Genomic DNA, 27,996 nt, shown 5'->3' on the forward strand with positions numbered 1-27,996 from the left:
CGCACACGACACTCAACAGCATAATAACTCCCAACTCGCTGGCTCCAGTTTGTCAATGTCCATATATAAATCCATTTCATCTGGTTATTTGGATCGGGGCGTTGCTACGCTCCGGCGTCCGTCTTGCAGGGGGAATATTTGTATGTGTACAACTTGTTGTCCGCACCGCCACTCAGCATCAGCTGAAAACACAACAAAAGAACAAATATATTAGTTATATTTATTTACTTATTTATTTAAGAGATTAAGCAAGGAAGGTAAGGGAGCTAGAGGGAAAGACCACGGGCAGTAATCGAACCCGGGTCGCCGCGGTCAGGTCCTTAATGGTACGCGCTCTACCCAGTGGTCGCCCTAGTTCTATTCATTTTCTATCTTTTTTTACCTAACAAGTAACAAAAAAGGTATATTTTATGAATGACTAGAAAAGTTGTGTTATCAATTACTCTTCATTAATGTGGTTACAACTTTCACAATTTTTATGCTACTGCATTTTATTTTGTTATACTATTCTGTGAAAGTGAGACCATGTTTGATCCTTGTAAACAACTCAAGAAAGGTCAGAGCCCAGGAAGTCCTCTCCATCACAGCTGTCCTCCTCCCGCTGTCGCCTTGGTAGCGAGGTGTCCCATCTTGACACACATTTTCCTTGCAACGACCCAGACGGTAGGTCAACACCATAAAAAGGTGCTTGATGCGTTGCTACGGTAACCATCTTACCCCGCTCTCGGTCCAGTCCACGCAGAACACCTTGTCCTCGTGGGCGGCGAGGTCGTACAGCGGCGCTTTGCAGCTGGGAGACGCAATGGGGATAAGCAGGCGTTGGTTATCACGTCAGGCAGACGAACCATTCACGGACGTTGATGAAGAAACAGTGACAAGCATGAGCAACTCAGAGTGATTGGTTTAAGGTAAAAGGCGGTTATATGAAGGTGAGTGTTAGGTTAAGGCAGCTTGCTTATTAGAGTTCTGTGTGCCGTTGACTAGACCCATTAAACTGGTCCAATCCATATCATAATAATAATATTGAATTATTGTGCAAGTCCAACACACAACATTAGACTAAAATAATGGTGATCATTAATGAAAGGTACAATACACAAAATGAATTGTTAGAAATGTACTGTAAAAACACATGGTCCTGTAGACGCGAACTCTAAGGCTACAGGGGGACTAATTAATTAGGGGTTAATTGCTGCAACTCTGCAGGAGCATAGGACTGTGAAGCTAGCAGGTAATCGCAAATCTTGCATATTTAAGTGCACAACACACACACAGTGTGTGTTGTGCACAGTGTGTGTTGTACCTTTAAGTGCACAACACACACAGTGTGTGTGTGTTGTACCTTTAAGTGCACAACACACACACAGTGTGTGTTGTACCTTTAAGTGCACAACACACACAGTGTGTGTGTGTGTGTGTGTGTGTGTGTGTGTGTGTGTGTGTGTGTGTGTGTGTGTGTGTGTGTGTGTGTGTGTGTGTGTGTGTGTGTGTGTGTGTGTGTGTGTGTGTGTGTGTGTGTGTGTGTGTGTGTGTGTGTGTGTGTGTGTGTGTGTGTCACACACACACACACACCGGCTGCGCCCAGTAGCCCAGGAGCCCAGGAGCCCTCACCTTCTGGTGTCCCACAGCTTCACCACGTTGTCCAGGGAGCCCGACATCAGCTGGTGCTCGTGGGAGGGCGCCCACTTCACCGCCGTCACCCAGCCCGTGTGGGAGGTGAGGGAGAGCAGCACCAACGACCCGTCTGGGGGGAGGGGGGGAGGTTGAGGTTGAACTTTGGAGACGTTTTAAAAAAAAAAACTATAGATACTGTATCGTCTCAAAGGGGAATGAGGACGCAGGCGTTGTTTTTGCTATTATAAATGTGTACTCCGTTTTTTCTTAAACTTTTGCCTGTAAAGGAATCGTGAGTTATGTGAGGGTACATTCAGAGACCTTCTTCTCATTTGTCTTACTGGAATGGTTTTGTATCCGATTATTAAAAATTATTAAAAACTGCCATTCACTTTCGTTCCTCGTGTAGCAGTGACTCTAATAAGGAGATGGTCCCTGATTCTCAGTGGGGGGGAGGGGGTTACCTTTGGTGCGGGGGTCCCAGAGGCGGATGTGTCGGTCGGTGCTGCCCGACGCCAGCCGCCGACAGAGCGGCGAGTAGGAGACGCAGTTGAACACCTTGCTGCCCGTCTGAGGAACACATCGCATCAGTCATCCGTCGGACCGTTACCCTGTTTGCCTTGGAGGCTAGGGCCTGTCTTTGCTTATGCAAAAGGTTTGCACGTCTTTGGATCTTCCGTGCAAACATAGTGATGCATGGAAAGGTGCGTGTGTGGTTGCAATGTCAGCGTTAACAGTACAGCTCCTGCAGAACTGCGCTTTGTAGAAGAATAGGAGCAGGAAAACACAACAAATAGTGTGTGTGTGCTCGTGTGCCAACGGTTATATATGTGAGCATCAGTTATGTATATATATCAGAGATGTGTGCAATGTGTTATATTTATGTGCATCTGTTATGCGTATAATTATATATGTATAACAGAGAGGTGTGTGTGTGTGTGTGTGTGTGTGTGTGTGTGTGTGTGTGTGTGTGTGTGTGTGTGTGTGTGTGTGTGTGTGTGTGTGTGTGTGTGTGTGTGTGTGTGTGTGTGTGTGTGTGCGCGCCTCACCAGCGTGGTCTTCTGCTCCCCCGTCTCGGCGTCCCACAGGCGGATAGTGTGGTCCCATGATGCACTGCACAGCTCGTCGGCGTCGCTCCACAGGACCGAGGACACCGCCTCGCTGTGTCCCGCCAGAGTCATCAGAGGCGTCTGGGGAACGGGCGTTGTCATCACGGGGGGGGGGGGGGGGGGACGACGACGACAGGCAGTGTCATTTATTCAAACTCTCCTTTGTATGTACTGCCACTAACATACACAATTTGCAAAAGTTACGTCACTACTATTGCACTTTATGCCTGTTTGGCACCCTGTTCTCCTGGACCACTGCTTGTCTTGGCCTCCCTATGTAGCGATCTTGCGCTGTATTTTATGAATTTTCATGTACTGGTCTCTGTCATTTGTGTTTTCATGGTGTTTCCATCACTAACCGTTATCTCAAGGGCGGATTATGTTCCCACGTTCACGCAACGCAAAGGACCACGCAGACGCTTCGCAGAATCGTGAACCTGTTTTGGTTCTGCGTCGGGTTTTAGTAAGCGGACCGATCACAGCCCTTGCTGCTGCGCCCGTAACCCCCTTGCGTTGCGTGAACGCGTGTGTCTTGTTGATGGTGTGCTTGTTAATACATGGCTGCGTCCTTATCTCACCCTAGTGGGATAATCAAATTTGACTTCATTATGATTGTGTAACGGCTCAATATCCCAACACGTTGCTGAAACCAACAATCCTTTTTTGTGGCTTTTCAGTTTCCCCAATGACAGGAGATGAGGTGGGGGGGGGGGGGGGGGGGACTCACCCTGGTGAGGCCTAGTTGCTCCGTCTTCTGCTTCTTCCGGGGTCTGTTGGCGGGGGCCGCAACCTCATCCTCCTCCTCCGAGGGGACTGCAGTGACAGGGAGGAAGGGTCGCAGCGTGGTGAGCCCCTATGTCCTGCACTAGTGCTGCTGTTTTTATATTCAGAGGGTGCTGTGAACCGGGGGGGGAAACCCTGTCACTGCACACGTACCTGCCGACCAAATCTTCAACATCTTGTCCCAGGAGCCGCTGCAGAACTGAACCGGGAGAGACACAGACCGCTTGTGTCATTTATATAGACCTTAAACCATTCGGGAAGCATGGAAAAAAGTAGGTCGCAGCCATAGTGCGGTGATGCCAAAAACAAATCCAAAGCTATTTATTGTATTGGTCCCCCACGTGGTCGGCGGCGGCCGGCGTACCTTGGATGCGGTGGGGTCAACGGCGAGCGCGTCCACGCTCCCGGCGTGACCGCGGCAACAGTGGCGGGCCTTGACCTTGTTCCTCTCAGAGTTCCATTCCCACAGCAGCACCGTCTGGTCCAGGGACGCCGTCAACAGCCACGACGTCAGGCCCTCTGGACGCCACGGGGTCACAGAGGACGATGATTAAGGTGATGGACAATGGAAAATACACGATTTACTGCTAATAATGTTACTAAATAATGCGAAGGTGTGCAATTGAGCACCGGAAAATGAAGCGCCGTGAAGTCCATTGAAATCAAACGTAATCTAGTCTATAGATTTCCTTCTAGTTTTTTGAGCTGATATAATGTGTGGAGTCTGTTTTCCCTCCTGGAGCCAATAGCTGAGGTGGTCAAAAATGACCATACACTTAAATGACGGTGCAGCTGAATAAAGCTACGATGTCTCAGACTTTGAAGAAGCACAAACTAAACCAAACAGCGGTGGGGTTGTGGGGTTCAGACCGGACCCCTACAAATGTGGCTCTTTCCAAGACAGAGTTCATAAGCTGACTTTGACCTTCTATTAATATCCTTTCAGACACTCCCTGTTGCCTGTCTTTAACGATAAATACGACCATACTCTAGACTCCCCCCGGGGCCTGGAGCTCACCTCTCTTGACCCAGGCCACGTCCTTGACCGCGTCCGTATGTCCTGCCACCGTCATCACCGCCTTGCCCTCCGGCGACCAGATCCGGGCCGTCTTGTCGTAGGAGCCCGTCAGGATCCTGCGAGGGAGAGACGGGCGGGGTCACCTCCTGGCTCGCTCAGCTCCACTACTGAGCGGGGGTGGATAGTCTAGTGGCAAGGGTATTGGACTCTAAGCCAAAAGGTTAGATGTCCTCATCTTGAGCAAGCTAGCTACCGGCTCCTTAATGATCTGTGTCTGTACTGTCTAACCCCTACCTGCTCCTTATTGATCTGTGTCTGTACTGTCTAACCCCTACCTGCTCCTCAATGACCTGTCTCTGTACTGTGTAACCCTACCTGCTCCCTAATGACCCGTCTCTTAACTGTTTAACCCCTGCCTGCTCCTTAATGACCTGTCTCTGTCCTGCTTAACCCTTACCTGCTCCTTAATGACCTGTCTGTATGGTTTAACCCCTACCTGCTCCTTAATAACCCGTCTGTACTGTCCAACCCCTACCTGCTCCTTAATGACCTGTCTTTGTACTGTTTAACCCCTACCTGCTCCTTAATGACCTGTCTCTGTACTGTCCAACCCCTACCTGCTCCTTAATGACCTGTCTCTGTACTGTTTAACCCCTACCTGCTCCTTAATGACCTGTCCCTGTACTGTGTAACCCTACCTGCTCCTTAATGACCTCTCTGTACTGTCCAACCCCTACCTGCTCCTTAATGACCTGTCTCTGTACTGTTTAACCCCTATCTGCTCCTTAATGACCCGTCTGTACGGTCCAACCCCTACCTGCTCCTTAATGACCTGTCCCTGTACTGTGTAACCCTACCTGCTCATTAATGACCCGTCTCTATACTTTCTAACCCCTAACTGCCCCACAACGACCCGTCTCTGTGTCAACTGTCTAGGGTGTGATGTTGACCCGCTCACCACTCTGAGTCGGCGCGCACGGCGCTGATCCAGTCGTCGTGCATCATGCACTCCTCCGGCTCCGGGGCACTGATCCGCTCCACGTACTCGATCTCAACCACGTCTTCCTGAAAACAGACCAATGGGGAGAGACGCTCTAGACCTCACGACAAAGAGACTGCCAAATTGCCTCCCCCGATTGGGAATACTCCTTTTCCTACCATGTCGCATCAAGAGTCCAAAATACTTCTTGGGAGCGTTTACTGTAGGGGAGTAGCCCTTGTTAAAAGATAAACATGCTATCCTACATCGAGAACAGACCCTTCCATATCCAATAGGCCTCATGAAAAACTGTCTCATGCATCATCTACTCTTCTACATTATAAAACATATAGGGATAGTTCAAAAGCACACTGCATGCACCGTCAGAGGATCCCACCAGGTTAAGGTCGTCAAAACTGTACAGTGACAGCCAGACAGAGCATCCAATAAGGTGTAGCAGCCTCTGACGTCGGACATACCGTTGATATGCTCTCCGTTTCCATGTGAACGGCCAGGGACGACCGCAAGAACACGCCCTTGACCAGGAAGTCAAAGTCCACTTGCTTGTGAGATCCTAAAGAGGATGGGAAAGAGTATTAAATAAGAAACTAAATAAAAGTCATCAATGCATTTGTTTATAAGCGATGATTATATTGTGAGACGTTATATTGTGTTGGGGGGGGGGGGGTCATATTACATGGAGATATGCCTCAATTGGTGGAGCTATTAGTTTGCTGCATGTTATTAACCATACCATGCAGGCATTGTTGATATCTGAAATATCGGTAAAACAAGTTATTTTGGGGTTGATACTTAAGATTCAAGAGTTCTTATTTGTCACGTACTCATACAGGATGTGCAGTTCTGACATACTGTGTATTCATGACACATGTGGGTCCTGAGTCTAGACCGGTTCATAACCACTGATGTGAATTGTCTTCAAGTCTGAATTGTTACCATTGTTGGCTTGGAGGAGCTTGTTGATAACATTTCCGAGGTCCAGCACTTCAGAGCTCGCTGGGATGGAGAACGGGACGTCATCCACTGCATACCTAGAAGAACACATGAAAGTGGGTTAGCTTTGGCAAAGTTGTTCGACGGGGGTCAGAAGTTAACATGGTAACCATGTCAGGTAACATGCTGGTGCAGCCTGGAGAACGGATCTCAACGATTAGGATATAAGAGATACAAAGACCCAATAGAGTGGGATCGAAAGACCGCGAATAGATTCCCTTCAATATCACAGCCGATACGACTCTAAGTAACGTTAGCATCCCACAACTTTGTGCTGCGAGGCCACCATGGTAACATCATATCCTTACTTTAGCGTCACGTAGTGTATACTTACTTTTTGTTCTCCGTGTAGAATCTCGCTTGTAATTGCGACATTTTGTTTTTTGTATTGTGTACACTAACGGGACATTTAGGATAAGGCTAAACTAGTGACTGCGGCTTCAAAACACACCTAACGTCTTCCATGCAGTCTTATCATTCGCCATGTGGCGCAAATGGAAAGACATGACAATCGAGCCAGAGAGGTCGATCGACCGCTCGGATCGTTTCTCTGCTAGTCATGTCTGAGATCATAGACTGATGTCTGATTTAAGTCCGTGATCGATGCTCGTGTTCCGCTTAGTCCTGTTATACACCAACTCCTATGTATTTCTTATTGAAGATATTAAGATACATAGGATTTTGATTCATAAATTGTTGTACTCGGAATTAACTTCAAATGTACCATAAGTTAGTTTATAGCCATGGTTGTTTTGGCTATATTGTCAAGCCATAGCTAACGTTAGTGCACGTATTTTGAAGACAATTTTACGGTATAGGAACAAGTCAAGAACGTAAGGTTTTCGAAAAAAAAGGTTTTTATTGTACCAGAATGCATTCAGTTTGAAGTAAAACTGAAAGTGCACTTTCATGACCGGGTCTGATACAGATGAGCTTATACACAATGGTCAACTAGGAGTAGTACAACTTAGGTGGCCAAGAAACAATTGATGATTTTTATTCATGAAAGTATAACAGATAACCTGTTAGTGCATAAATCCAAAACATAAATTGTGATCATAATCACACTAATAAAAATGATAAATGACATGTGGCCAAGCATTCTTGAGACATCCGGAAAAAGTCAGTCATACAGTTTTGTAGGGGAGATTTACAAGTAGAAATTACAAGAAAAACTAAACTAAAGAATATATAGAATCTGTTCTTTATTCGTCTTCCTCATCCTTGACCTTTTTCTTCTTCTTCTTCTTCTTTTCTGTCGTCTGGAAATAACAAAAAACAGCACATTATAAGCAAGTGTTCTGTAATATGGTCATTCAGGTTCTGTGAACAGTTAAACGATTGTTTTGGCTGCAGTGATTAAAGTCTTATTTTGAAAAGAAGCAGAAGCCAGACTTACTTCCTCTGATTTTACAACTACTTCCTCCTCCTCCTCCGCAGCGGGTTCCTCTGCCTTATCCTTCTTTTTCTTCTTCTTTTTGGGAGGCTCTACCTCGACGACCTCTGACGTTTCAGCTTCTAGAAAACACAGAAATAAAGACGTTAGGGGGACCATCAACCGGACACCACTGCCTCAGAGACCCGGGAAGCTAAACCATTTTCAACCCACCTTCTACTGCTGCCGCTTCCTTCTTGGGCTTTTTGACTTTGGTAGCGGGTGTGGCGGGTTGCTCCTCCTCTTCCTCCTCCACCTCCTCAAACTTCCTCTTCTTGGAGGTGCTGGGAATCGTGGAGTCGGCGGAGGGGTCGTAGACTCTCACGTCGCTGTGGAGGGGGAGAGTGGGCATGTTTAGACCCCGTGTACCAACCCTACAGACTGACTGCGTCGCTTCGGGTCTGCGTTCTGATTGGTTACCTCTTGTGCTGATATTTATCTGCCCTCGCCATCGCTTTGCCAGTTCCACTTATCTTCCTGATCTATAAAAAAAGAAAAAGAAAATTCTGTCACATGATGACACAGTCATTTTGTCACATTTCCAAGATGCCACCCCGTCCAAAGATGACACACAGACACACACATTAGTTTTTGGTGCTACGTACCCCCTTATCCTCCAGGTGGCGCAGTCGGACCTCCAGCTTTGCCCTGTTCTCAATACCCATCTCTGAGGTGGTGTCTTCCCCGAGCGCATCGTAGCGTATAGCCAGCGACGACTTAGCCGCCAACATTCTGGAGATCTAAATGCAACACAAAAGATTAGAAAACACGGATCGCAGACTTCAAAGCGCTAGTTGGTGTCCCACAACTATTCAAACATTTCAGTCAAGCTAAAGCAAGATCACTCACTTTGCCCTTGTTCTTGGCGCTGGTCTGCCCCACCAGCGAGGCGTGATAGATGAGGCCGTACTTGGGTGTGTCCTTGCGGGTCTTCAGGGCTCTGAACAGGGCCTTCTCCGCCCCAAGGATCTGCACGGTGGAGGCCGGGTGCTTGGCCAAGTTCATCAAGGAGCCTACGGGACAAATGGTGCCAAAGCAAAACGCGAGAAACAAGCTCAGTATCACTATATTTAATTGGCCAGGGTTGATTAGTGCCAATAAAGTGCTCATTTTACGAGGACTTTGCCAACAGCGTTTGAAAGGCAACAGGCTCGGAAGAGGTAGTGAACGAACATCAGTTAGAGATTCAGTACACGACAGGATGTCATTTTCGTCACCGCCTGCTTTTCGTATAAGGGATTGGATGAGTAGCTTTTCAGGGGGTGTTGAGATGGGGCGGGTTGTAAAATAACACACCTGCGTGGGCGATAAGCCGAGCTCCGACAAGCTCCCCCACCATAACCGTCAGGTTGGGAGCGATGGCAGTCATGCGGTTTTTCAGGTAGTCGTACAGCTGCACGCGGTACTCTGTGATCTCGATCACCTGGAGGTTGAAAAAAAAAAAATATACAGAAAGAAAAAACATTGCCGTTAATCAGTGTAAACAGCCAATGACCATTCGAGGCATTGGAAGTACGAAAAACTTTGTCTGGCCGCTCAGAAGAGATAGTGACTTAATACCCACATTGTTTGTTTCAGGGGAATATTTTTTTATAGTCCTCATCACCACGGTTACATACACACCCTGGACATCAAACGCTTAGTCCAACCCTGCCGTGTATTTACCTGCACGCAAAGGTGGAGGATGTTGGTGATGTCCTCGTCAGAGACCTCCACTCCCATGGAGATCTCGGCGGCCAACTTGACCTCGGCTTCGACCTCCTCCGGGAGGATGTCCGACAGGTCTGTCGTGGCAACGTTGGTGCGGAACCCTGAAGGAAAGACACCAGTTTAGCTATGGGAGGGTTTTTTTTGGATGACCCAAACTAGCCATGGTTCAGTTCACACAGCATGGACCCATTGTAGGAGTCGAAAACTGGGGGTGTCAAACAGGCTCACGTTTCCCCCCTTATTATAGTCACACAATATAGTTCCTCGGTCTGTAGGTAGAGAAGGGTGTTTGAATGTGCATGGCATGTCGTTGACGTAGGGTCGTACCTATTTTCTGGATAGCTTTGCAGTAGGCAAGGTTGTCTGTGATGATCTTTCCCACCTCTGGGAAGTGCCAGCCGTACCACTCTCTGCACCTCATGATGTAGTTGTTGAGCTCTTTGTCCAGGTCGTCCAGAAGGGCTGGGGAGGCAATTTAAGGTGAGGATTTAGCAACTGTTTTGTTATCACAACACAAAAAAAAATTGCTGAGCCCAATGTATGGCTGGAGAAGAAAATAATAGAACAGCAGATTGTCGCCGTATTTAGTTCGGCAATAATGTCCAAACACGGTAACTACAGGTTATGGTACTAGAATAATAAAATGGTGGTACACGTGGTACCCGTTTACCAAATTCTTTAATTTTCAGTAAAATATGTTTAATGGCGATCCATGCATTGCGATGCATATAAAAGGTCCTTGCCAATATTGAGCCTTAACCTTAGGACCAAAATTTAGTATAAAGATGGTCACGCAAACATACATTTCTACAGCCATGGGGGATTCACTTAACGAAGAAACTTACAGATGGCCTGGACGATCATGGTGTCCACTTTGTCGGGGCTGAACTTCAACTTGTAGCGGGATAAACTGTAAAACAAAAGATTAAATAACTGATTAGGTCAAGAAGGTATGTTTATTTTAATCCGATCCAATTACTTGGAAAAGTATATGATAGCAACAAGGGCACAATCTTGAATGGCAATAACATTTTATACTGTGTATGCCTAGATGGTGGTCATTTATTTTGGAAATATGTTTGGTTGCATACTGGGCTTCATTAGCTTGACTCGCTATACTTTATGGTGTTTGGAACAACAAAGGCTCAGAAGAGGTAGTGAACGAACATCAGTTAGAGATTCAGTACACGACAGGATGTCATTTTCGTCACCGCCTGCTGTTCTTATCAGAAGAGATTGCACACTTGGGGGGCGGGGGGGTAAGGGGGGCTGTAAATATATGGCACCTGCATGCAGAGTGCTGGATCAACTGACCCGGAACACATAGGCCTTAGTGTGTAGCCTTTGCAATCACACTAAAGGACAGATATGTACCTGTGGGCCAGACCCAGGGACATGGCGCTGATCTCACGGGGCGGAAGACCGGTGATGAGCCCCTCCATCTGGGTCCTGATGCCCCTCATCAACTCAGCGATGGCCGGACTGTGGACGCAGCTCAGGTTCATCTTTTCCTGGAAGACACAAGAGGGTTAGAGACTGAAGGACACAGTGCAGAACGAATTCACTCATCGCATCGTATTAGACATAATTTTCAAGTCTATTGAAACAGTACTGTATTTTGCTTGCTTTCTTACTTTGATGACACCCCCCAGTTTGAGATCGCTGATGGCCAGCTGCTCGTGAGCCTCCTTTGCCACCACCTTTTTCAGAACCTTCTTCAGACTCTTGCCAATCTTTCCCTCCACCATGGCCGTGGCAGCTGAGAGGAGAAAGCACAGGTACATTAAGTATACTAGTGGGCAGAGCAGAATCTGTATCTCAAGTTTATTTGGAGATAGGTCATGTTTGATTAGACATGCAAACAGCATTTAGGAATAAAAAACCAAAGTACGTAGAGTTCCATGTTAAATATACAGGGTTTCATATGGATCCGTACCTGCAAGGGCCTCGGTTGTGTCCTGAAACTTCTCAAAGTGCTTCAATTTCACGCTGGTAAGGGAAATAAATAACTTCATTAGTGATGAACCGAGCAGACTTGATTACGAGTAAAATAGATTAAAAAAAAAAGAAAAAGGGTTGAATCCATGAAGACCAAAACACCACTCACATTTTGTTGGCTTTCTCAGGCGTCTGGAACTCCTTCCAGAGACTGTCGACCTCCTGCAGTTTGGACTCATCGAGGACCTGGGAAAGATTACACAGTTGAGAAAACAATAAAAAATAAACACTTTTCGCTTTCCAACTTCAGTTGCTGCCTGGTATCGTTGAGAGATGGCAATTCCCAGTAACAAAACACATGTTTTTGCAGTCGGATTAGCCATCCACGCACACGTGGTAAGCAGGCCCACACATAAAACCAATCCTACCGGCGCTATGTTAACCGAGACAGCCTTTTGACCCATAAAGTGCAATTCCTTAACCATCATGTCTCAGTTGTACTAAAGATCAGCTGGTTAGTTGAATGATCGTAACGCCGGGCTGCTTAACAAATACAAGCATGGCACATGACTAGTTAGCAATCTAGCTAACCCACCGACCCGTCCGCCTAAAAAGCTATCCGGAAACCTATTAAGGTAATTCTCACCCTAATAAAGAACCATAGGTAAACACATACCTTGAATATAGCATATCCAGCGGCGGTCTCAAATAGCACCAACATTGTGTAGTCTTTTTCAGTGTATTGTATGCAAACTTGGGCTGCTCTCTCTCTGTGGAGAGGTCCTGTGCGGTACCACGTTGACACGCTGCTGGGAAGAAGAGTGAGGCACACGCGGGACTGTACTGCTGCTGCGTCTTCTTCTTCGTTTCCTGTTAACCAGACGCCGTGTTGTGTTACCGCCCTCTATGGCCCACCGACAGAATGAACCTTTCTCACATGTATGAAGGTACAAAATACATAAATTGGTTATGTGCCCCAACTAAAGAAGCACTTTTTTTTTGTAACACCCTGGTTTCTTTTCTTTAAGTGACTAAATCTTTGAGCTTGGCTGATAGCTCAGAGCTTCTCCACTTTTCTGTCCTTTGGCTCCAGTCTAGTGCTTTTATGTTTATTTGTACTTTTGGTGCTGCATTTATCTTTTCTCATTTGTTTATTTGAAAAGTGTGTGAGCGTGTGTCTAGGAGATCAAAGGTGAAATGGAAGTCAACATCCAGGCTTAGATGATAATGCGGAAGAGGAAATGGAAAGTAGGCCTACATATGGGGATTCTGATTGTGATTAGTGTCCTTTGTATTATGTTTTATATAATGCAATGGAATGCTAGGAGTCTAATTGAAAATGGGCAAGAGTTTAAACACATGTTAGCTGGGCTCGAAGAAAAACCAGAAATAATTTGCATTGACGAAACTTGGTTAAAACCAAGACTTGATTTTATAATACGGGATATAAATGTGAAAGGAAAGATCGAGAGAATACAGCAGGAGGGGGGTGTGCAACTTTCATTAGAAATGGAAGTCGGTATAGAAGAAGTTATTACAGTGTTAGAATGTGTTACCACAGAAGTATGGACTAACCAAGGGAAAATCACCATTGTCAATTTGGATAACCCCTGCTTCCATTTAGAGGATAATCATTTTCAGGAACTTGTGGATAAGATTAGTGAACCAGTGGTGTGGGTTGGGGATTTTAATGCTCATAATGAGCTGTGGGGAAGCAAGAAGAGAAATAGGAATGGGAAAATTGTAGAAGAGTTTATAGACAAAAACCAGCTAGTTGTGTTAAATGATGGTCGACCTACATGGTTTAGAACAAGTCGGACAGGGCTTCCCTCCATAGATATTACAATTGCATCAGCAGAGTTGGCATCAATTAGTAGGTGGGAGACAATGGATCTGTATACTGTGGGAAGCGATCATGTACCAATCATTTGCAAATTTGGTAAACGTTTAATTGAGGAACCAGTCAATCTGTCCTTGAGGCTTAATTATAAAAGGGTTAATTGGCTCAAGTTTGAGGAGGATGTACATGTGGGTTTATCATTAATAGATAGGGTTAGAGAGAAAGGTTGAGAAAGGGGTAGAGGAGTGGAATAATTCTTTAACTAAGGTAATCTGGTCAGCTGCAGTACAGAATATTCCTAAGAAAAAAGTTCCTATAAGAGGTGGTTCCATGGTGGACCGAAGAATGTAACGTTGCAGTCTGAGCTAGAAATAGGGCCTATAAAAGGTTGAGAAAACATATATTAGAGAGCTATGCTATTGAGTAGCTAAGGCTAGACGTGTCACCAAGGAGGCAAAGAAACAAAGTTGGAGACATTTTGGTTGTAAATTAGGACCGGATACGAACAAGATTTAAGATTTGGAGTCTCGTTCATAGAATGACAGGGTTTTTTCAGCAGACAGCAGTCCCTCCTGTCCTTCACTGTGATGGAATTTAACCTATAAATAACAAAGAAAAAGCAAATATGTTAGTCCATAAAGTACATAGCTCTAACAATGTAAGTGATGTAAATAGAAGTTTGGGATGTGAAATATTGGGAAAACACCTTGATAAACTGCAAATTAACTGTGATAATTATGATGATTTCAATATGTTTTTCTCACTAGGAGAGTTTCAAAAAGCAATCGATCAGGGAAAAGATGCCTCTCCAGGTAGGGATGGATTGGGATATCAATTATTTAAACATTATGGAGAACTTATGGGGGAGGAAATGCTTGCCTTAATTAATAATGTGTGGGAGAGTGGGTGTCTGCCAAAAGAATGGAAACATGCTGTAATTATTCCAATTGTGATACCTGGAAAGCAATCAGATAGCCATAGTTCCTATAGACCAATTGCCTTGACTTCTGTCTGCTTCTTCTGTCAAATTATGGAACGTATGATAACGGATAGACTTGTGGATAAGCTCGAGGAAGGTGTTTTTTTTGCGACTCATCAGAGTGGATTTAGGCAGGGAAGGTTGACAATGGATGCTGTTTTAAGTTTAGACATGGGCATAAAGAAAGCTATACCAAATAAGGAAGCAGCAGTAGCGGTCTTTCTGGATATTGAAAAAGCATATGACATGATTTGGAAGGAAGGGTTACAAATTGCACTATATGATGCTGGAATCAGAGGGAGAATGTTTAACTGGATAAAAAAAAAAAGTAACTGGTCAATCCAAGTGAGGGGTGGAAATGAACTATCAGATGAGTTTGAGGTGGAGAATGGAAACCCTAAAGGAAGCGTGATAAGTCTGGTTCTTTTTAATATACTAGTGAATGCCATGTTTAGTAGAGTGGGGAAAGGCTTTGGTTTTTCATTATTCGCAAATTATGGGGCTGTCTGGGAGCGAGGGAGGAACCTCCCCTACCTATGCTTTGGAGAAAGTGAATGAGTGGGCCTAAGTGTAGCCTATGGTGTTTGGAAATAAGGAAAAGATGCCATCACAGACATTTCAATTGTACAACAACAATCTTGAGAAAGTCAAGTATTTCAAGTTTCTAGGAATGTGGTTGGACAAAAGAATGACAGGGGAAAGCATATTGAGATAGTATCTTTGAAGTGTGGGAAAATAATTAAAGTCCTTAGTTGTGTGGCTGGTTCTGACTGGGGGGCTGATAGAGAATCAATGATGATGATGTACAGAGCAATGATAAGATCAGCAATTGATTATGGATGCATGGTTTATGGATCAGCAGCTTTTTCGGTGTTAAATAAACCAGACATAGTCCAAGCAAAAGCCATAGTCCAAGCAATAGACATAGTCAAAGCAAAAATGGGGGAGATGGCACTAGAACTAAGAAGACAGAATCTTGGCTTGAAATATCTAATGAAGCTCAAAGGAGAAAGTGAAATGTTACCAACAAAATACCTACTGGGTGATCATTCTGAGTTTATGGGAATAAGAACTTCTAAAACTAACTTTGCAGAACATCTCAAATCTTTGGCACAGGAATTGGTATTGGGGCTATTATTGTCCTCCAGTGTGTCGCTCAGTTGCTCCGTCATGGCTGATCCCAGATCCCAGTGTTTACTTAAAGTTTTTGAGTATAAGCAAATCAAGGATGTCAGAGGGTGTAATGTATGGGGAGACCATCTACTCATTTACACTGATTGGTCAAAGGAGCATGAGAGTGGTAAGTAGCAGTGGGTATTAGCATTCCTGAAATCGGGTACAAAAAAGGATATATAATCTCAGATCACATGACAGTATTCACAGCAGAGATGTTGGCAGTTCCATGGGCATTACGATGGGTGGAGGATAATAAGCAGGGGTATTCAATATTATGTAGCGATACAGCTGCAGCTTTAAATTCAATAAAGGAAGGAAAATCCAAGTCCAGGCCAGATTTAATTGTTAAAATACTGCAGTCTTTGTTTAGAATTTACAAGGCAAGAGAGGTGGGGTTTCTCTGGGTGACGGCACATGTGGGTGTTAAAGGGAATGAGGAGGCAAAGAAGGCGGTGAAGGAGGAAACAGTGCAAATTAATTTGCAATATGGGGCTCCTGAGTACATGGAAAAAATAAACAGGGCTCTAAAAGAAAGGTGGCAAAAATCTTGGGAGAAGGAAAGGAAGGGAAGGGCGTATTTTTCAGCTTAGGAAAATGTAAACAAAGATAGGTGCACTTTTAGGCGTAAAAGAAAAGACGCTGTAGTAATCTCAAGGCTGAGGCTTGGACACGGCTGAGGGGTGGGCTGGCTCTGAATGGCAAACACCCAGACCCAAGTGTGAGTGTGGATATAGAGAGACTGTGAAACATGTACTCCTCCAGTGTAAGCCCTATTCCAGTCGAAGGAGGACTCTTTTCCGGAATCTTGGATCAGCTGGGGAATCATTTTTTAATATGCGCACTCTTCTGAATCTGGATTAATTGGTTATAGAGCAAAGGAATTGTTGGATTACCTTCACAACACTGGAATATATAAAATGATTTAGAGGGAAATAAAAAACACTGGGGGCAGCAATACGCAATAGCTGCGTCAAGGCTGACTAAACCAAAGAAAAAGAAGAAGAAGATTATTTGTCGAACAGATTTGGCTTTCCCCATCCGGCGGAAGTTACGCGCCAGTGTGTATAAACATGCACATGTGGTACCGCACGCTACCACGTTGAAGTCGTTGCCCAGGTAAACCTTTGAATATTAATATTCCTACTGAGTTGAAAACGTGGATGAGAGCAGTATGGATGCAAACGGACAGTATCCTCCGCCGGACTTTGGCTGTCCTCCTCCAAATACGTTCATGATGCCCCCCACTTCTCAACGTCCACCCGGCTCCAGCAACTTCCATCCTAGCATGTGGAACTGGAGCGAGACGCCCTCCGACCCGTGGGCCTACAACACCGGCTGGCAAGGCGGCCCGCCGCCCGGTACTGGGAACTACGATGGACGCTATGACGGTCCAGGACACCATCAACATGGTGGGTCACTGTCCGCCGGGCAAGGATGCAGATCCGCCCTGTGACTTTAGTTTGCTTGCCAGGATATGCTAGCTTCCTAGAACTAACAATGATACAGTACCGTTACTTGATGCTTTTTGCATAACCATTTATAATGGGACTATGCGATGTCGTTTATACGATCACAAATTATGGGGACATGGAAAAGTATTCCACTGCAGCTAGATTAGTTAAAGCCAAGTGTGTGAGCGTGTGAGGGATGGGAAATTAATCCCATCCCTTAGCTGTCATTAATGAAAGTTGAAAACTGTATTTTCTGTACTAGGGCAACATTTTAATCGCGGATGGAGTCGAGGCAGGGGCTACAACAATGGGCCGCCAAACAACTATGGAAAAAAGGTATTAAATATTTTTCCCGAATTTCCCCTCCGAAGCAGAAATACTCCCCTCTGTGCTAACTTTGTCCGATTGGTCTGAAATCCACAGCAGAAATTTAAGAAGGAACCAGAGTACCTCTATTTTTGTGACCCTTGTGACCAGGGCTTCAAAACTGAAGAAAAACACAGCGAACATATGTCCCAGCACATCAAGGTGATTCACTCTTTCATTGAGCATTCTACTATCCATAAATCAAAGTCCAAGAGGATGTTATCTTTCTGTTTTAATGGTGTCCTAGGCTAACTGTGTATTGTTCTTTTTATCTCTTTCATAGTGCTCTTTTGCTGACTGCAGCTTCACTGCTCATGAAAAATTGGTCGCCATCCACTGGAGAAATGTAAGCCCCGAAGACACTGATAAAATCAGAAAGATTTTCCATTCTATTATTTTTATTTAGTAATGGTAGTGTAGTAATTAACCCAAAACATGGTGATAAACACATTGTTTTAAATCGCATTGTTTGTATTTGAGCTGAAAGAGCTCTTAAAAGCTGAGACAATCTATGATTTGATGATATTGCTGACATCTCACATACCCTCCAGTTTCAAATAGTTTGTGAAACAACTCATTCAAGGTTGTATTTGTTGTTTGTCGCAGAGCCACGCTCCTGGTGCGAAGAGAATCAAGCTGGAGACGCAGGAGGAGATCACAAAGTGGAGGGAGGAGAGACGAAGGTCAGTCCTTATGCACCCTCCCTCTAGCCTGGTCGCTCGGCGCTAGATGTGTTATGTTACTACTGGCGTAGACGCCACAGTCCACTTCACTCAGAGCGCTGTTATCCTTCACTATGTTTTTGTATTAATTTTAAAGGTCGTAATTGGTGGACATTGGTTTGTTTGTCTCAGACCTGACCCTGTTTTCATATTTGTCTGTTTTTCTGATTTAGGAACTACCCGACGGTCGATAATGTCGAGAAAAAGAGGAAAGTACAGGACGTCCGCGAGGAGGGCGGAGGGGTGCTTGAGACGGCCCAGTTCGGGTGAGTCCCAACGCAGAGTCAGGAGCCATTGTTCGATCAGAACCAATGTTGTTTTACCATGTAGGAGTATTACTCTTCCCTCACTGTGTGTATCTCTTCAGTGAACAGTGTGTACAGTGACTGGTGGGGGGGTTCGGTGTCTGGCTGAAATCTTCTGAGTTTGAACCGCAATGTCCGCACTTTACGAAGCCGACACAAGATGCCTTACCTTCTCCTTAGAGTCGCAACGTGGATCAGTTGAAGAAGCTAAAAATTATCTGCACATATCTGTTGTCAGTGCTGATGGGGATTTAAATTAATGTAATCAATAAAATCAAATCCTATAACTCAACTATAATTTTAATCTCAAATCCCCTCCCATTTACGCAACCCAGCCACCTGAGCTACGCTAGTTCGCATCACACAGTTGCACAGCCAGTTAAAGTGGACACAACACTTTTATTGCGTTTTTTAAGTCCTGCCTAATAACTGGGAGGTGCTCAATCTAGCCCATTGCGACTTTAATTTGAGGAATTAACGGTCGCTTTGAATAAAAGAGTAGTTGCCAAATGGATGCATAGAGGTAGCCTGACCACAACTTCAAGGCCTCTTGGTTTGTTAATAATTTAAAACGGTTAAAAACGGAGAAGTGATGACCATTTAAGAAAGATACCATTTGACTTCCTGTTCCCAGGCGAATGAGAGGCAGAGGCAGAGGGCGGGGGAGGGGGCGTGGCAACAACAGGTTCCAGAGGGGTGCCCAAGGAGGCTATCAGAACCAGGGGAATGGCGCCCCGGGGGGGCCCCCCGCCCCTCCTCCAGCAGCCAGCGACAGGGACCCCCTAGGTGCCCTCGTCAGCGACGAGCCAGGTGAGTCGGAGGTGAGAGCCCGCTTTAAAGGGGACATCTCATGCCACCAGGTGAGTGTGATTAGCCGTTACAAGCAGTTTTGAAAATCTGCCTCTTCTGACATCACAAGTGGGCGTGTCTACCTAGACGTGTGCTGTATAGATCAGTCTACCAGCCTACCAAGTGGACTGTTGCAAACGTTGCTCATCTATCTGTCATACATGTAGTCAGAAGAGGCCGATTTTCCAAATGGATTGTAACGGCTAATCACTCACACCTGGTGATATAATAGGTCAGCTTTAAGACCCAATATAGTCCCCCAGGATTTGATTAGGAAAACATAACCGTTTTGCAATTGGTCAAAAGTTTGAGACATTTTGGATTCAAAAACAAAAAATAACACATTGTAGCATATATTTGCCAAAAGGTGAATAATACAAATGTGAAAATTAGCTACAATTGTATTCATGACTTCATCAAAAAAAATACTTTACCAAAATAAATGCATACGTTTCTTAACCCTTCTGCCTTGCGTTTCCAGACTCTGATAAAGAGGATTCCTCGGGGACCTCCAAGCAGGGTTTAGTGGTGGCCCCTAAACAGATGAGCTCAGGACTGGGGTCCCTGGTGGCCAGCTATGGCTCGATGACGGAGAGCGACAGTGACGAGGAACCCCAGGGTGAGTTTGCAACTTGCTTGTGTGTTTCGTGTGTGGGGGATGGGAATTCATTCAAAGAAGTGCAGTGCCTATCTTCTCCCAGCCAACTGGTCTGTAATGTCACGTATCTAAATCCACTTAGTTGTGGATCAAGGCGTCTGCTAAATGACTCATTAGTCAATTGCATCACATGGGTTTGTATTTGTCTGTCTCAGCCCTCCCCATTCAGAGGGCTAACCAGCGAGGGACCCAAGCCCCGCCCCAATCCCTTTCACGGGGGCCCCAGGATGCAGAGACGCCCCTGGGTTCACACCCCGGAGCCTCCCCCCAGGACCAATACAGAGGCAGGGGAGGACGAGGACGGGGGCGGGGCCGAGGGGGAAGGGGCAGGCGAGGGGGAGGTCACATGACTCCCCAGAAACGGGCGACGCTACTGGAGATGGTGAGAAGAAACTTAGTCTGAAAATTTTGAAATCTAGGCACAAAGCTAGTTTGCTGGAACCCTGCAAATGAAGACCAATATATGTACCAATATAACAATTGTCCGCCTCGCAACTAAGTGTAGTGGACGGAGTGTAAACTAGCAGCGAGGCGGAGTGTAAACTAGCAGGGAGGCGGAGTGTAACCTAACAGCGAGGCGGAGTGTATTCTAGCAGCAAGGCGGACTGTATACTAGCAACGAGGCATTGAGTGTAACCTAGCAACGAGGCATTGAGTGTAACCTAGCAACGAGGTATTGAGTGTACCCTAGCAACGAGGCATTGAGTGTAACCTAGCAACGAGGCATTGAGTGTAACCTAGCAACGAGGCATTGAGTGTAACCTAGCAACGAGGCATTGAGTGTAACCTAGCAACGAGGCATTGAGTGTAACCTAGCAACGAGGCATTGAGTGTAACCTAGCAACGAGGCATTGAGTGTAACCTTGCAACGAGGCATTGAGTGTAACCTAGCAATCAGTCATTGAGTGTCCTAGCAACGAGGCGGAGTGTAACCTAGTAATTAGCCGGCCTGTATCCTAGCAACGAGGCATTGAGTGTAACCTAGCAACGAGGCGGAGTGTAACCTAGCAACGAGGCGGAGTGTAACCTAGCAACAAAACAGCATGTATCCCACAATGAGGCGGAGTGTAACCTAGCAACGAAACAGCATGTATCCCACAATGAGGCAGTGTATCCTAGCAAGAGGCAACGCTTTTCCTAGTGACGTCTGTTGTACTGACCTCCCCCAACCCTGCTTGTTCTGCGTCTAGTTGCTGGCGCCCGACATTCGTCACGAGAGGAATGTGCTGCTGCAGTGCGTGCGCTACGTCGTGCAGAGCACCTTCTTCGGCCTAGAGGGCCAACCCAAGGACCGGCAGGCCTCCCCTGCGGCCAGCCGCCGGGGCCTCCCTCAATCAGCCTGCGCGGCTGACGAAGATGAGCGCCAGACCGGAAGCGCAGAGAAGACTGCAAAATCGACGCAGGAAGTCTCCGCAGAAGAGCCTCTAGCATACTTTCAGGGAACTTCCGAAACGGAGGCAGACGGTGACGAGTCCGGCGCCAAGGAGACCGGGGCGAGCGAGCAGACTGCAATGAACCCAGCGGAATCGGAAAAAACGCAAAACAGCGAGCAAGCGGAGTCTGTTCCAATGGTCGAGGAAACGCAGGGCGACAAAGATCCCGACATCGCCACGACGACCACAGAGGAAGTCGCACCCACCCGTCTAGTTGATGAAGAAATATGGGAGTACTAGATCTCACAGGCATCAGAATAACAAAATGTGATCACTTATATATATGTCATATCGAATCGATTTGGTTATGTTAAACACTTGTGAAACTCTTATCCTTGTTCGTATCCTTTTGTTTTTCTTCAAATCAAATTATTTTTCTAAGATGCCATGCAGTGTACAATTTGATATTGTGAAATTAAATCAAATTCTTGGTATAAGTACTTTGTTTTGACCTTTTTTATCGACTCGTGAAATATATTGTAAAATCAAGAAAGTTATCGTAACTTTATTCATGTAGCACTTGGATGCAAGTAAAAATGGGCTTCACATCAAAACCCGAGCACATCAAAATGAGGCAAACAAGCATTAATCAAACCTCAACTTCATTATATTATAAGGTGTAAACCGTGAGATATATATACATATAAACAGACATGTTACACATTCAAGTGTTAAATGCACAAATGTACGTTGTCCTTTTGTATTTTGATTTTGCTACGAGCGTTTCCATACAGATTTACCAGGGGGTATCATGACACAGGTGTGGGTCTACATTGCACTTGTTCTTCAGTATAGTAACACCATAGATTTGGTGCTGAGAAGTTGCACTTGGTGCCCAGACAGAGGTTGTAGTTTGCGTGTATACAGCCCATAGACTATAAAACAGCTGTCTGTCTCCGTCGATACAGAATGTCGTCGGACCCGCCTCTCCATGTATGGCATTCAGCCACAGAAAGAGGGAGGGAGATCTAATCGAAGGTTTGGCAGCCCATTGCGACCCATACCCGAGTGACGGCCCCAGATCTGCTGTATTCTACAACAAGACCGTGTCTGTTGTGGGAGTCTGCGGCCCTCGGAGAACAATAGAACGATAGTGTTCTCCTCTAATCAGCTCAATGCAGCCCTGGACCACAGAGTTAGAACTGCTCCAAGGGTAAAGTGACCTAAATGTCCAACGTGTATTTTATTTTATTCCTGACATTAAACTCCATATGCCATTTGATGGACACTTATCTCCAGTGTCTTACACCCACCTATGGAATCACTAACCCATTAACTGGCAGTGGTAATGCAATTCTCTACCAATTGAGCTAGACAGGACTGCAGTTATACTGTTTCTATTGTGTCAGAGAACCCAGGGAGGGACACTTAATATGCACCGGTTACTCTGTGGTAAGTTTACACTCATAACAATTGATTGATTACATAGTGGCTTCTTTCACTGGGTCTGTGAAGCCCGGCAGGGAGCCCTGGTCCAGAGGTCACAGGGGCTTCAGTGCTGTGTTTCGGGCTAAATAAACAGAAAGAAGGTTCAAATGTTGAGGGCGTAAGGGGGGTTGGTGGAGACCCACTCTTTTGTTCTCCTATGGAGAAAGATAATACGCTTCCAAGTTCAAAATAACTTGACCAATGACCAGGCTGATCACAGCGACTTACAGCTATCTGGCGCATTAGCTACCTAGCTAGTGTTTTGCCTACGTAGCAGTACTACAGCTACTTCCTAGCGCTACAGCTACTGAGAACTATAGCTACTTCTTAGAACTACGGCTACCATCATTACAAACATAACCGTGGTACAACTAACTAACTATTACCAATTCAGGCTAATAATGCTTCTTTTAGCTAAAGTGCTATTGTCAGTATGACAAAATGTTGGTATGAACTAAATGGTAAACTTGGCCGGTGCTAGAATGAAGCAGGAAAGGGCCTTACATCTGGGTTGGCTTTCAACTCCTCCAGTTCCTTGGGATGATTGTTCTCTGAGTCATCACCTGGAACAGAGTCAAATATGTCCTTTCTCAGTCACGAGGCTTATGAGGAGACCACAGTTATGACCATAGAACATGACCAGAGCAGAGGACTCGGAGGAAAGAGAGAAGGGGAGAGGAAAGAGAGCGAGAGCAGTGGATTTATGGATGAAGATACATACCACCCTTAATTCTTCTTCTCCAGAAATCTAGCATGAGGAACCAGGGAGAACGAGAAGATAAGACTGGGTCTCTCTACTTCCTCATGTAGCTCTCAGAGCAGATCATTTATGACTCATAAGAGCCACAACATACTGTTATAATGTAGCATATTTTAGTTGTGAACCGTATTGATGAATACTGTATGGTGTGGATGTGAACCATTCTGTTAAAATATAGTTATAATAACTGTAACCATAATGTATAGTTTATATAACCAAGCTTAGTATGGTTTAGATGTAACGTTTTTGTATAACTTTTTTATAAATTGTATTTTCTGTCCTCACCTGATTGCCATGGCGTTGATTCTACAATGAGGAAAAAACAAATGTAATATCAGAAACAGGGGATGCTTTACTCTTAATTTGCATGAAAATGTAAAATAATAACCATCATTTTGATTCTAAAAGTTTTTACAAACGACAATAAGCAGAACAGAAAAAAGACGATGTAATAAATGTTGAACACAGTGGTTTTAATACCAGTGATCTCCCTTTTTACAGCAGGTTAAACAGTTATGTTGGAACTGTGCAGGCTAGCCCCGTCCCTTTCAGCTACCTACCAAGTGTTTGCGTTTCTCCCTAATTACCTCTGGTCTTTCTGATATTTCATTAGCCCCTTGTGCGTCTGTGACAGCAGTTCTCTATGCCCTGTGTCGCTTTGTTTTTGTCATGGTCTGTCTGTTTCCTTGTCTTGTTTTGGTGTGTTTCCTGTTTTACTTTAGTATCTGTCTTGTTTCTCCCCATGTCCTGTGTGATCCCTCCTGTGTGATTACTGCTCCCTCTCCTAATGTGTTCCAGCTGTTACTTGTTGCGTGCCCTGTGTTTAGTATTTTAGCCCTTGTCTTTCCTTTGTTTCTTGTCTGATCATTTTAGTTTGTGGTGAGTTGTGTCCTGTGTGTTACCTGTGTTCCCAGTGTTCCCTGTGTTACCCGCGTCACCCGTGTTCCTTGCCTTTTGCGTTAATAAATTATCCTTTTATTGAACTGTCTGCTATTGGGTCCTACCTGCCTGCCTGCCACCCGCTAACCGTAACAGTTTTGCCTGTTATCTTGGCTGTTGTCAGTTACTGCACCAGGTTAGCGGCTTGTTGGCAAAGATGAGCTTTGTTCAGTTAATTAGCCGTAGCTAAATGCTCCGCCTTTTGGCTGTCACTTTTTTGTTCGGCCTGATCTTCTCGATAACCTGTCACTCATTTGTATTTGTGTTTAATGTCTAAAGTAGTGCCAGTATTTGGAGTTAGCCAGAATACAACTGGATACTCTGTATTTGGTCACACACAACATGTAGCGATGCATTAATGGTAATGATAATACCGTAGTTACAATGCAATTACAATGATGATTATAAGCTTTCGCTGGAGGGGTCTCCTACCTTTATGAAAGAACCAGACTCCTGGATGACAAGATACATCATTATAAACAGCAACATTTGGTGCAGACAATAATTAGACGTTCCAAAGTAACCACTCTATCAGGCAATTATTAAAAGAATAGAGTATATCCGTCATGGCCGCTGTTTCACTCCTTCTCACCTGTCCAACATCTGTGTAACGCGATGGCTGCTGTGACCGCTACTATGAAGGATGTGAACACGACCACTCCTTTCATTGGATGGAGAGTTTCTCCTGGGAACCCACAAAAACAGAAACAAATTCATTGAGAATACTGTTAAAACTCTGGCCCCTCCCACATATTAATCTTGCCTTGCAGGAACCTCCCACTTAAAATAAGTCCCCCACAGGCCCCTCCCACATATCTATCTGCGACTCCCTTTTATTCAATAACTCTACTGCCCCTCGAACTTCAGTTCAACCGGCCCCTCCCACTCATTCCACTGTCCCGATGGCTCCTCCCACTCACGCTGCCGGCCAATAAGGGACTCACGCAGTGTGGAGGGACGCGTGCTGGGCTGGCTGTTCTGCAGGCTTATTGTGTTCCGGACGGTACAAACAAATACATCCGAGTCCGACCCCACGACCTAAGACAAGAAGGTGGAACAACGTGAGCTCAGAGTTCCTCAAAGCAACTTCCTGGAGCAGAGGGGACCTAACTCTATTGAGAGCCAGACGTTTGATTACCAGTTGTGCCAGCCAAGGCCCTAACCACGTCAGAGTGAGAAACTCATCGCAGCATGTGGAAGAGAGTTGAGAGCAGTGTTCTTTATCTAGCCATTTTTTATGAATCCCAACTGTGTTGTTCTTCTACATGTGGATGACATAAAATAAATAATTCAATTGAAATGGATGAAAGAACTGAATTGGATTATTATTATGATTATTATTTCAATTGACAACCAAATAGACATCAAGATTTTGAAAATTCACACACAAACCCGCACGCACACGCACACACACGCACACACACACACACACACACACACACACACACACACACTCACACACACACACACACACACACACACACACACACACACACACACACACACACACACACACACACACACACACACACACACACACACACACACACACACTTAAATGCTAAACAATAAGCATCAAAGGTTACACCATCACTGCATCTCCCTTACAATTGTAACGTTGATGGATTTCGGCAAAGTTTTGTTTGCATCCTCATCTCCATGACTTGAGATGTTTGCTTGTGGCTGGTGGGTCCAACTGTACTGGACGGGCTCTGCTCCGCTGGTGTCTCCTTCGCAGGTCAAAACACAGAAGATCGTCCCCTCATCCTCCGGCTGGCAGGCCCAGGAGACCGTCGGCACGGGAACCGCAGCTGTCCAAACACCACCACAACACATGTCGAACCCTGCCCACATCTGATACAACGTGTCGCGCGTTGGAACAGACCAGAGCGCATAATGACGAGGACGACAGTCGGGGTGATTACCGTTTTTGTTCCGTCCTCAAACACCATGGCGCGTTCAATGATAAACAAACTTTACAGAACAATGAATACTGATGAGCACACGGTCATTTTTTGTACTAAATAGAGCAATACATGTGTGTGCGCGTCGTGGGAACCACAGCGAGAGACATTACACTAAGGAATGCAAAAAAGTGTGTCACCCAAATATAGGTTTGGGGGAGACTACTAGCCTACATGGAGAAGCGTCCGGTATATTAGCGTAGATCGGGGGTCGTCATGCAGCTTTGCTTACAGAGGATGCTGACGTTAATCTTGCGGGTTTGACCGGAGTTGATGAAGACCGTGTAAACCCCGCTGTCACCCGCCCTTGTGCTGCTGATCATCAGATCTCCCGTTTGGATGTCCAGCAAAGCGCGGTCTGCAAAAGTCCATTCATGGTGTAGTAGCTCCAAGTTATCAGAAGTATTCGGCCTATTAGGCCTTAGTTTTTACAACCTTTTTACCCATGTAGCCCTATATGAGATCCTAGGCTACAACAAAAGTGGCATTTTATGCTGTTATGATTAGCATCACTTAAATAACGCTATAAGTGCCACACATGCAACACATAACTAGGCATCTACATAAAAAAAGAGGCCTATCTAAATATATAGCTACATCTCTATATGGAGAGGGATATAGGCTATCTAGGCATCCATAGGTCTTCATAATTTACATGTGATACAGTGATACAATACAAGTCACATCAGACAGACATAGAATTGATCAGACATCCCGATCTATGCCTACCTTGGAGATGAGCGCGGAAGACGGCCGACCTGTTGTCTCTGTTCCACTCTACTACCGGGTCGACCCCATACCGCCACTCTATCGTGGAGATGACGTCCTTCGTGGACCACTGCGACTTCAGAGAGCAATCGGTTCCAGCTCGGAAACTTACGGATACGTATTCTAGAGAAAGGTATATAGATACAAAAGTCTTTCAAAGTTGTATCACTTTGCCATGATATTTTTTTGTTCAACGCGCTCTATGGACATGCATTAAGCCAACGCCCATGCCATGGCATCACCTCCCCAGAATTGAACCAAATATCACATTTGTTTGAGGGACATTTTTAACCCAGTTCCAAACTTACGATAATACGAAGTGGAAACCGCCAAGCAGCCGCAAAGGACAGAAATGAAAGACGTCCAATGCATTGCTCCTGCCAGCAGCTCTGCTCCAGCCCCAGTCTGCAGGGACGCTGGCTCTGTGTTGACGTTCTGGAGGCTCCGGGGCGGGCTCGCGCAACACGTGTTGAGGACGTGGTTGATAATGACGGCATTACATAGGCTATGTGGTGAACTTTATTGAATCTGAGGATATAATCTCGCCCAATATAGGTATTTTTTTCTCTCAACGTTATAGCCTACATAATGAATTAGAAATAAATGGCATAACCAAGCATAACAGAAAACAACGATATGACAATATAGTTTTTATTCATTATGAAAGAAAAAAATCAAATTGAAACATTTGTTCAGTCTGCAGAAAAAGGGGGTTCCTGCGTGCCCACTTGTTGAATCGTTAGGCGTCTCTCGTCCTC

At 45.3% G+C, this 27,996-nt stretch overlaps 4 protein-coding genes and 1 non-coding gene across 6 annotated transcripts; 1 reads left to right on the forward strand and 4 right to left on the reverse strand.

Moving 5' to 3' along the window:
• Positions 1–91: 91 nt before the first annotated feature.
• wdr12 (WD repeat domain 12) lies at positions 92–7,065 on the reverse strand. The gene is made up of 13 exons (XM_056588163.1): positions 6,852–7,065; positions 6,461–6,555; positions 5,983–6,077; positions 5,483–5,589; positions 4,525–4,640; positions 3,871–4,025; positions 3,660–3,705; positions 3,451–3,536; positions 2,664–2,804; positions 2,079–2,184; positions 1,612–1,744; positions 718–790; positions 92–182 (listed from the first exon to the last, which is right to left on the reverse strand). Exons 1-13 carry the CDS (start codon positions 6,890–6,892, stop codon positions 105–107), a joined length of 1,272 nt encoding a protein of 423 aa, XP_056444138.1. The 5' UTR covers positions 6,893–7,065; the 3' UTR covers positions 92–104.
• Positions 7,066–7,350: 285 nt separating this feature from the next.
• On the reverse strand, positions 7,351–12,498 carry nop58 (NOP58 ribonucleoprotein homolog (yeast)). Its single transcript, XM_056588164.1, has 15 exons — positions 12,277–12,498; positions 11,770–11,846; positions 11,599–11,651; positions 11,297–11,421; positions 11,037–11,173; positions 10,508–10,572; positions 9,990–10,124; positions 9,618–9,763; positions 9,249–9,375; positions 8,802–8,965; positions 8,558–8,692; positions 8,373–8,434; positions 8,127–8,281; positions 7,917–8,035; positions 7,351–7,779 (listed from the first exon to the last, which is right to left on the reverse strand). Exons 1-15 carry the CDS (start codon positions 12,319–12,321, stop codon positions 7,723–7,725), a joined length of 1,602 nt encoding a protein of 533 aa, XP_056444139.1. The 5' UTR covers positions 12,322–12,498; the 3' UTR covers positions 7,351–7,722.
• Positions 9,482–9,566, reverse strand: LOC130381905 (small nucleolar RNA SNORD11B). The gene has a single exon (XR_008895531.1). It is a non-coding gene; the product is annotated as a small nucleolar RNA SNORD11B (small nucleolar RNA).
• Positions 12,499–16,344: 3,846 nt separating the features above from the next.
• nufip1 (nuclear FMR1 interacting protein 1) lies at positions 16,345–21,831 on the forward strand. Its single transcript, XM_056589088.1, has 10 exons — positions 16,345–17,004; positions 17,309–17,382; positions 17,470–17,574; positions 17,696–17,758; positions 18,019–18,095; positions 18,308–18,400; positions 19,074–19,249; positions 19,770–19,907; positions 20,102–20,328; positions 21,137–21,831. The coding sequence occupies exons 1-10, from the start codon at positions 16,767–16,769 to the stop codon at positions 21,617–21,619; spliced, it is 1,674 nt and encodes a 557-aa protein (XP_056445063.1). The 5' UTR covers positions 16,345–16,766; the 3' UTR covers positions 21,620–21,831.
• On the reverse strand, positions 21,272–27,668 carry LOC130381475 (uncharacterized). 2 transcript variants are annotated; one of them, XM_056589089.1, is made up of 11 exons: positions 27,547–27,668; positions 27,200–27,361; positions 26,703–26,828; positions 26,115–26,317; positions 25,451–25,544; positions 25,099–25,191; positions 24,939–24,959; positions 23,853–23,873; positions 23,529–23,555; positions 23,312–23,370; positions 21,273–22,889 (listed from the first exon to the last, which is right to left on the reverse strand). In XM_056589089.1, exons 1-11 carry the CDS (start codon positions 27,608–27,610, stop codon positions 22,872–22,874), a joined length of 888 nt encoding a protein of 295 aa, XP_056445064.1. In that variant the 5' UTR covers positions 27,611–27,668; the 3' UTR covers positions 21,273–22,871. The 2 variants fall into 2 exon arrangements, with proteins under 2 accessions (XP_056445065.1, XP_056445064.1); XM_056589090.1 differs by lacking the exon at positions 24,939–24,959 and having other exon boundaries at positions 21,272–22,889.
• Between the last annotated feature and the right edge of the window lie 328 nt (positions 27,669–27,996).

This window comes from Gadus chalcogrammus, chromosome 4 (assembly GCF_026213295.1).
Source record: "Gadus chalcogrammus isolate NIFS_2021 chromosome 4, NIFS_Gcha_1.0, whole genome shotgun sequence".
In the NCBI taxonomy this organism is placed as follows: Eukaryota; Metazoa; Chordata; class Actinopteri; order Gadiformes; family Gadidae; genus Gadus; species Gadus chalcogrammus.